General features: G+C 37.2%; 1 protein-coding gene across 1 annotated transcript; it reads right to left on the bottom strand.

Annotated features, from left to right (window-relative positions):
* Window positions 1–431: 431 nt before the first annotated feature.
* Window positions 432–2,972, bottom strand: LOC141613459 (uncharacterized). The gene is made up of 4 exons (XM_074432193.1): window positions 2,583–2,972; window positions 2,092–2,433; window positions 1,883–2,017; window positions 432–842 (listed from the first exon to the last, which is right to left on the bottom strand). Exons 1-4 carry the CDS (start codon window positions 2,970–2,972, stop codon window positions 432–434), a joined length of 1,278 nt encoding a protein of 425 aa, XP_074288294.1.
* Window positions 2,973–10,158: the final 7,186 nt, after the last annotated feature.

The raw sequence follows: 10,158 nt of genomic DNA, 5'->3' as shown, positions 1-10,158 counted from the left end.
ATGATGGATCATTACCCGTTGGATAAAACTACCTCATCAAACTTGTGATGCCATTGCTTAGGAGCTTGTTTAAGTCCATACAATGATTTAATTAATTTACAAACTTTATGCTCATTACCGGGCATAATAAATCCTTCCGGTTGTTTCATATACACCTCCTCTTTAAGCTCACCATTCAAGAACGCCGTCTTGACATCCATTTGATGGATCACTAGATTATTAATAGCAGCAAGTGCAATCAACAATCTAATAGTAGTAATGCGAGCTACGGGAGCATAGGTATCAAAATAATCAATCCCTTCCTTTTTTCTAAAGCCTTGGATAACCAACCTAGCTTTAAACTTGTCGATAGAACCATCAACTTTCATCTTCTTTTTGAAGATCCACTTGCAACCTAATGGTTTACAACCACGAGGTAAATCCGCAAGCACTCAAGTGTTATTGCCCATTATGGAATCCATTCCATCATTCACCGCCTCATTCCAAAAAGAAGAGTCATGAGACCACATTGCCTCATCAAATGTCTTAGGGTCCTCATCAATGTAACAACAATATGGATAATAGTTTTCACATTCATCCCTTGAACCTTCAAACAAATAGGTATGAAAATCGGGACCAAATGATTTAGCAATCCTTTTTCTCTTACTCCTATGAATTTCAGGTGTTGCTTCTTGAGTTGTGACATTGTCACTTCCCTCAATAGCTCCACTAGAACTAGGTACTAGATCTCTTGGCTTCGGCTTTGATGATAAACGACTCTCATCAAATATCGCATCCCTTGACTCAATTACGGTGTGAACCGAAACAGAATCATTAGGTTCAATTACATAGAACCTATAAGCCTTTGCATGCGCAGCATATCCAATGAATATGCAATCGTTGCCCTTTCCCCCAAGGTTTTAATCTTGGGATCGGTTAGTCTTACAACAGCCCGACAACCCCAAACTCGAAGGTAATTCAAGCTTGGTTTCTTTTTGTACCAAAGTTCATATGGAGTGTCTTTATTCCTTTTGTTAGAAATCCTATTTAATAAATAGCAAGCAGTCAACATGGCTTCACCCCCAAAATCCGTCACTCAAACCCGAGTAAGACAACATGGAATTAACCATTTTTTTAGGACTCTATTTTTCCTTTCCGCTACACCATTTAATTGTGGTGTATAGGGAGGAGTTACTTCATGAATGATACCACTTGACTCAAAATACAAAGGATCATAATATTCACCACCTCTATCGGAACGCAACCTTTTAATCAAAATTGATTGTTGCAATTCCACTTCATTTTTAAAAACCTTAAACATATCAATTGCCTCATCTTTAGAGTGAAGTAAATATATGTAAAAAAACCCACTAAAATCATCAATAAAAGTCACTACATATTTTTTACTACCTAAAGACGGATAATTGCGAAAATCACATAAATCACTATGAATAAGTTCAAGCACATGTGAGATCCTAGACACACTACCAAATGATTGCCTTGTGATTTTTGTCAACATACAAGTATTACACTTATTTATGTTCATGTTAAATGATGGAATTAGACCATCTTTAGACATAGTTTCCAATCTTTTATAATGTACATGTCCTAATATCACATGCCAAAGATATGAAGTATCATTCATAGAGGAAGCAATAAATATGGAACTTTCATTTGGAACAACATTCAACATAAACATGCCATTACAATAATAACCAAATCCAATAAATACACCATGTTTAGATAAAACATACTTATTAGATTCATACACTTGTTTATAACCAAGTTTACTTGAACAACTACCGGATACAAGGTTCTTTCTAATTCCGGGTAAATGTAATACATTATTTAATATTACAACATTTCCGGAACTAAATTCCAACACCACCATGCCACGACCTACAATAGGAGAGGTAGACTCGTTGCCCATAAATAGAACGGATCCGTCCTTCACTAGTTCATAATCCTTGAACCAATGTCGATCCTTGCAAACATGATTAGTTGCAACCGAGTCTATCCACCATGCCACTACATCATCCTGCACATAAAATGCCTCAGAAATTAATGGTACATAATTCACAACAGAATTAAAACCAATGTCTAAAATCTGACCTTGATTAGTGGTGGACCTTGGTCATTAGATCCTTGTCCTCCTTGGCTAGTACTTGCACACTTTTTCTTTTTGTGCTTTCCAACCTTGCAATTTGCTTTCAAATGCCCGGTCTTTCCACAAATCCAACAAGCACCTTTCGGTGTCTTGTTAGACTCGTCATTGATGTTGTTAAATGGGCGTTTCTTCCCTTTAAATTTATTCTTGAAACCCTCTCCCTTTTCCATCATATTGATGGAAGAGGATTCCATAACATCTTTACCTTTACCCTTGCCACTATCTTGCACCCTTAGAGATTCCTCTATGCGCAAATGGCTACCGAGTTGAACAAGAGCCAACTCTTCCTTTTTATGTTTAAGCATATGTTTAAAATCCTTCCATGAAGGAGTCAACTTGTCTATGATACTAGACACCGAGATAGATTCATTCATCTCCATTTTATGTTGTGCAAATTGTCCAAAAATACGGAGCAATTATTGTATTGTTCCATTACCGATCTAGAATCAACCATTTTATAATTCATGAAATTTCCAACAAGGAACTTCTTACTAGATGCATCCTCATCCATATATTTAGACTCAAGTTGATCCCATAATTCTCTAGCGAACTCAACATTTTGATAAATGTCAAAAAGAGAGTCGGACATACCATTCAAGATGTGACCGCGACATATGTAGTCATCATTCTCCCACTTGTTTCTCTTTCGTTGAATTTCCGCAAGAGTTTCATCCCCCACAATCTTCGGCATTGGAGTACTCAACACATACACAACCTTCAATGCAGTGAGAAGGAAGTGCATCTTCTTTTGCCAACGACGGAAATCGACACCCTCGAATTTCTCCAACTTTCCAAACTTGGTAGTCATATCCTTGATTGAATCCATTTCCAAATGAAGAAAATACTCTAAGAATGTTGTAGTTTTTGTATTACAAAAGATTACAAACTACACAACTAATACAAGGCTAAAAACAGAAATGGAAAAATAATATAAGACGGTATATTACACCCAATCGAATCGTGTTGAACACACTTTCCTTAGATTATTTCGACCCTATAGCCTTTGGGTATCAAGAAATATCTGTAGGATAAGACGATTCCTTTATCTTCAGGCAAAGAGCAAAGAACAAAGAACAATAGAGAGTTTTGTAAGTTTGCTTTATTTCGTAAAAACTGAAAAATGCAATGAGAATATGATTAGATAATCATGAGTTTCTTAACTTCTCATTATATATAGACACAACATATATGTGTAATATATTCTCCAAAAGTCAAAGGATAAGAATAGCATTGTTTCATTTAAACCAATCAACAAACAAAACAACCGCCAAAGTCATACTTATCATACGCGAAATAAGACAGAGCATACAACCCCTGTCGGGGTTATGTCACCCCGATCGGGGACGTAATAAATTTCTTAAAATTGAGATTTTTGCCTTCTTATTTTCGTTAAATATGTAATACTTTGACCCCGAGTATATAACCCTGATAGGGGACATAATATACTACGACAACACTTTAAATAGTATCACTTATCCATTTTAACCATGCACTCGATAAATCCGATTATATGAGCGTACCCTCTGTACTCTCTTACTCACATTATATCGATTTCGAGCTCAAACCAATTTCTACTCGAAAACCAGAATGCACTTAAATGTACTTATGATCAATATCACTAACATTGTATAGACCTTGTCCTCGGTTACTATCATCGTGGTTTGTATGATACGGTGAAAGACTAACAGTGGAAGGCTAACTTTCTTTCCCTCCATCCAATTATAAATCACAACCATCTCATAAGTCGATAATTTGTCTCGACCACCACGGCGAGGCACAATAGTATTCCATAAAAAATTATGAAAGAACTTTAATTTGGGCGATAAATTGCCCGCCAACAAACGACTACCACCCTTAGCATCAACCTCAAAATAATTCTTAACAACCTCCTTCTCACCCTCGGTCAAGGTACCCCATTCTGCACTCGGGTTAATTTCGGCCCCATCATCAGGAACCGAAAACGGAGCACAGAAATCATCAATGGAGATCTTAACTTCGGTCCCACTCACAACAGCACACAAACACCCATCCTTAATCGACACAGTGGCATAAAACTGAATCACTTCAATAGGATAAACAGGACCCGAAAACTCACTAATCATAACCCACCCTTGAAAATTCAAGAAAGTATAAAAGAACGGTAATGCTTCATACTTACCATACCACTTCTTGGGATACGAACGCCCGGTATGAATATCGTAACGGGACACATGATTAACCAATTCTCGTTCCTCCTTGGTAAGACGAAGACGATCAAAACCCGTAACCGTAGCCTTCGGCATACAGTGCCGAAACAGAGTCCTCTTAGCACCGTCACGAGCGATTATCTCTTGAATTTCCTCCACATCATCCTCCTCAACATTTGCTTTATTTTTACCCTTACTTAATCTCCTTTTCTTGCTCTCGACCTCCGGCGGACTCCGGTTATGGTTGGGATTGTTTGGTTTCGGGTTGGCAGAGAGAGATGGGTGAGGGGATTGTGCCTTGGAGGTGTTGCATGTGGGTTTGGATGAATGTGTTTTGGTGTTTGATCGAGTTGTAGGTTTTATGATTGGTGATGGTGATGACCGAAAAGAGGGAGATGAAGGTGATGATGTTTGTGAGAGAGGTTGAGTGTATGGGTATTTGGGAAAAGTGATGGTGATGTGAGATGAGGGAGTTGAATTGTTTTATAAGGTTTGATTAAGAGGAGTTTTGGTAGGTTAGGATGTTTGAGGTGCCGTGTAAAATCGGTTTGTTTCCTTTAAAAAAAAAAAGAAATATGGTAAAAGGAATCTAGGTTTAGGTGAAGATATGGTAAGGTAAATCTTTTGATGAAGATATGGTAAGATATAGTGAGATTTACCAAGTCACAAGATAAAAATATTATGGCTAAAAGGAATATGCTTGACTTTTCGGGCAAAATTAAAATAGAATAATATTGTGACGATATTTTATGGTTTGCATATGGATAAAAATATATTATACACAAAGATAGAAAATTCACGTAATAGATACTTAACATAAATATCCTTGCAACAAAATATACGGACACAATCATACAATCTTGTCTATTTCTAGTCAGTCATTTGAGATAATAAAATAGTTATGACGAATTTAACTGCCACCAATTAAACAAATTTCCAATCGTAAAATCTCAAAACGTTCTAGCTAAAGCCTTTGTCAAAATATCCGCCCATTGATTTTCTATACTACAAAATTCTAGTTTTATGTTGCCTTTTTCAACATGGTCGCATACAAAATGGTGTCTTATATCAATATGTTTGGTACGAGAGTGTTGTGCGGGGTTTTTAGATATAATAATAGCACTCGTATTATCACATAAAATAGGAATACATCCTACATCTATACCATAATCACATAATTGTTGCTTAAGCCATAATAATTGAGAACATACCAGTCCGATAGCAATATATTCAGCTTCTGCAGTAGATAAGGCAACTGAATTTTGTTTCTTTGAACCCCATGTTATAATACAAGGTCCAACAAATGTAGCGAATCTTGACGTACTTTTCCTATCTAGAGAACATCCTGCATAATCTGCGTCTGAATATCCAATTAAATTGAAATTGCATTCGAGTGGATACCATAAATACAGATTTTGTGTACCAATTAAATATCTTAAAATTCTTTTAACTGCAACCATATGTGATTCTTTGGTACATGACTGAAATCGTGCACACACATATACACTGAACATTATATCCGGGTGACTTGCAGTTAAATAGAGAAGTGAGCCAATCATACCTCGGTAAGTGGTTTCAGCCACACACTTACCATCTTTATCCAAGGTTAGTTTCTTATCAGTAACCATTGGAGTATCCATGGGATTGGCATCTTGCATACCAAATTTCTTGATTAATTCTTTGATGTATTTTTATTGATGTATCATGATACCTTCATCTGTTTGTTGAATCTGAAGTCCTAAAAAGAACTTTAATTCACCCATCATGCTCATCTCAAATTCTAATGTCATTAAATCTGAAAAATACTTAAAAAGTTTATTGTTAGTTGAAGCAAAGATGATATCATCAACATAGATTTGAACAACTAATAAATCAGAATCTTCTGACTTTAGAAACACGGTTTTATCGATTGACTCTCTTTTAAAATTACTTTGAAGCAAAAATTTGGATAGTCTATCGTACCAAGCCCTTGGGGCTTGTTTCAAAGCATATAAAGCTTTGTCAAGCTTGTATACATGATTTTGAAACTTGTGATCTAGAAAGCCAGGAGGTCGCTCTACAAAAACCTCTTCATTCAAATAACCGTTCAGAAATGCAGTCTTAACGTCCATTTGAAATAACTTTATCTTCTTATGTGCTGCAAAGGCAATTAAGAGACGAATTGCTTCTAGCCTTGCCACTGGAGCAAATGTCTCATCATAGTCGATTCCTTCTTGTTGGTTGTAACCTTGTACCACCAATTTGGCTTTATTTCGAACTATGACCCATGTATCATCCAATTTGTTTCTGAAATCCCATCTGGTTCCAATAATTGAACGATTTTTAGGTCTTGGCACTAAATGCCAGACTTTGTTACGTTCAAATTGTTGAAGTTCTTCTTGCATTGCCATAACCCAGTCAGATTCTGCAAGAGCTTTATTAATATTGGAAGTTCAATGGTAGACAGGAAGGAGTAGAATGAACAAAAGTTGTTCAACTTCCTTCGAGTTTGAACTCCTTGGTTCAAACTTCCAAGTATACTTTCCATAGGGTGTGATCCCCTGTATCTCCACTTTTTGGAATTTTCAGGTACATCATCATGTGAACTTGGTTCTCCTTCTTCAAATGAGTTAGAATTGGTTCCCCCTGAATCTAACCCTTGGGGTATAGTAGATTCAGTTACAACCATGGGATCTATATTTGTGGCTATAGCTTCATCAGTTATAACCGTAGATTCCAATTTTTCTTTTTGCGAAGAATCAATAGTATCATCAACTATTGTTTCAGTTCTCTTATTTTTCTCATTTGAAGGATTCCCTAATTCATCATTTGTACCTTCAATTTCTTTTTCTTCTTATTCTTCTAACTCTGGAGGATCATCTCTAGAAAGATGGAAGTCAGGTTCATTCATATCTTCTTCCTCATCATGTTCAGCCTTATAAAACATATTATTTTCATCAAAAATAACATGTACGCTTTCTTCTATGCATAGAGTTCTTTTGATAAAAACTTTGTATGCCTTGCTATGATTAGAGTAGCCAACAAATATCGCTTCATCGCTTCTAGGATCAAATTTAGTTAAACGATTTTTGCCATTATTGTGGACATAACATTTGCTTCCAAAGCAACGAAGATGTGATATGTTTGGCTTACGTCATCTGATGAGTAATTCATAAGGAGTTTTCTTAATGATTGGTCTAATCATAGCACGGTTGTGTACATAACATGCAGTACTAACAGCTTCTGCCCAAAAGCTTCTAGGCAAACCACTATATAATAACATGGTTCAAGCCATATCTTCCAGTGTTCTATTCATATGTTCAACAACACCATTTTATTGTGGGGTTCGTGGTGCAGAAAAATTGTGTTCTGCCACATTCTCCCTACAATATTCAATAAATGCTTTGTTATCAAATTCAGTGCCATGATCCGTACGAATAGAGCCCAGATTGTATTTATATTTGTTTTGACCAAGCTTCATTAGTGCAACAAATTCATCAAAAGTCTCATCTTTAGAGCTTAAGAAGATAGGCCAAACGTACCTCGAGTAATCATCTACCAAAACAAATGTGTACCTCGATCCGCCTCTACTTCTTACTTTCATTGGTTCACATAGATCCATGTGCACCAGTTCCAAAGGATTGGTTGTGCTAATCACACTTTTAGGCTTAAAAGATGATCTTACATGTTTAAAACGAGCACAAGAGTCACATAAGCTTTATTGATCAAACGTGATTGTGGGTAATCCCTCTACCAAGTCCCATCTTTTGAGTTTGTTTAAAATGGTTGAACTTATGTGTGCAAAACTCTTATGCCACAAACATGGATCATCTAAAGTTGCTTTCATACATGTTGTTGGACCATATAGATATATGATTAAGTTTTGATAATGACAAGTGTGTACTTCGTTTTATATATACTCTTGCTCGTAATCGTTTGTTTAGTCTTTGTTAGATTGACTTAGGTTTACAAGTTTAGCAAGTAATGTTATAGCATCCTTGGCTATAACATTAAAGATTTGTGAAGCATCATTCATTTAACACCCCCATACTCCAAGTGCCTTACCAGGACCACTTAGGTATGAAGGTATTACCATCTCGGTTACCCGAGGCAATAATAATCAAATAAACAATAAAGAAACAACGTTTAAATAGAAATACTTAGTGAAAGGTTACAATCTTGAAACCAAAACCAAAAGTACAAATACATGTTCTCAAACCGATCATTTCTTCGTTCTAACTGAAATGTAAAGAAACTACTAAGCTACAGCGGAAGACTTCTATCATCATATCGTGGCAATCCCAGCTATCCCAGTACTCATCTCATACCTGTTCAATATCTGCTCACCATCCCCGAATGGATCACCGCAGGTTTACAAAACAACAACCGGGGTCAGTACTAATCACACAACTCAATATATATATCAACAATAAGATAAACAGACAGCTTAGCTGTCACACACAACCACACCAATTCCAACAATCTCGATCACCGACTGTCCACTAGACCAGCCCTTCCAGTGGGGGACCGCAGCCGTACCCACCAAATCCCCGCTCCTCATAATGAGCGATAACCCAGTCCATTAATGTGCACATCCCCTTCCGTGGCGGGTTCCACGAAGGGCGAAACTAGGGCGTGAAGCCACTCCCGCAAGTGACCCCACTCAGCCGAGGACACGCCTCGAGAACCATAGACAAACAATCACAACCACAATCACAGTCGTCACAATACAATTACTATATCAAACAATCAATCTCAACACATCAACAATCATCCCATTATGGGACTAATACGAGTAGAAATCCTACCCGGAAAGCACACTATCAGACGGTCTTTACAGCTGTATCAAAAAGCTTCCTCTACGAAACCTCCTCCTATCATACAACATACAAATGCTACCAAATCACATACTACTCAAAAACCCCCAAATCCCTAGATTAGGGTTTAACCAAATCAAAGGAAAGACAAAAAAAGGGTACATAGATCTTACCCTCGACGCAAGGATCACAAAGATGTAAAGAACGATGAAATCCGACCTCTCAAGCCCCGGGATTTGTCAATAATGTGATTGATGCAAAGAACGTAGTTTGTTTTCTCTTTGAACGTAATTAGGTTTGATAAAATGTATTAAGGAAGTGACGGAGTTGTTTATATATTCAATCGCATTATTAACAAAACCCGACAAATCATCACCCCGTAAACCGGCTACTCGATCGAGTAGCTGAGGTACTCGATCGAGTGCCCCCTTACTCGATCGAGTATCAAGGTTACTCGATCGAGTATCCAACAGGTCAGAAACTATTTTAAACTGCAAACCACCCTTACTCGACAGAGTAAGGCCCACTCGATAGAGTATCCAGAGACTCATAAAACCGTAGTATTACAGTCTTCCCTCCTTACAAAGAACTTCGTCCCCGAAGTTCAACCCATACATAAAAACGAACATACTAACACGGTCAAGACGCAACAAAGCTACTAAGAACTCAAAACAAAACCCCAACTTATAAAACATGAACCATGAACTCTTAACACCAACTCCACCAACTATTCCTACCTCCACACATCGCTCACGATGTCGTGTCAACAACATCATAAACTCTCCCGGCACTAACTCCATACACTACCAACTACCATCCTGTAACGCTGCTAGCTCCATAATATATCATCCACTACCAAATCCAATATCAAGACACTCATAGACCTCAAACGGAATGTTACATTCTACCACCCTTAAAAGGAACTTCGTCCTCGAAGTTTACTCACACTTATAACCTCATCATCCAACTGTCAACACTAGTGAAATATTCTCACACTCCTAAACATCACACTACTACAAGCACGGCCATG

This window comes from Silene latifolia, chromosome 11 (assembly GCF_048544455.1).
Source record: "Silene latifolia isolate original U9 population chromosome 11, ASM4854445v1, whole genome shotgun sequence".
Lineage (NCBI taxonomy): Eukaryota > Viridiplantae > Streptophyta > Magnoliopsida > Caryophyllales > Caryophyllaceae > Silene > Silene latifolia.
This window is presented reverse-complemented; position numbering and strand designations above follow the sequence as displayed.

Excerpts from the sequence above, each read along its gene's own strand:
- LOC141613459 (XM_074432193.1), bottom strand. The coding sequence starts at position 2,972 with ATGGATTCAATCAAGGATATGACTACCAAGTTTGGAAAGTTGGAGAAA. Across the intron at positions 2,018-2,091 it reads AAGGTCCACCACTAATCAAG|GATGATGTAGTGGCATGGTG; the intron begins GTCAGATTTTAG and ends TTTTATGTGCAG. Across the intron at positions 843-1,882 it reads ACGAGTCTACCTCTCCTATT|GCTTATAGGTTCTATGTAAT; the intron begins GTAGGTCGTGGC and ends GCGCATGCAAAG.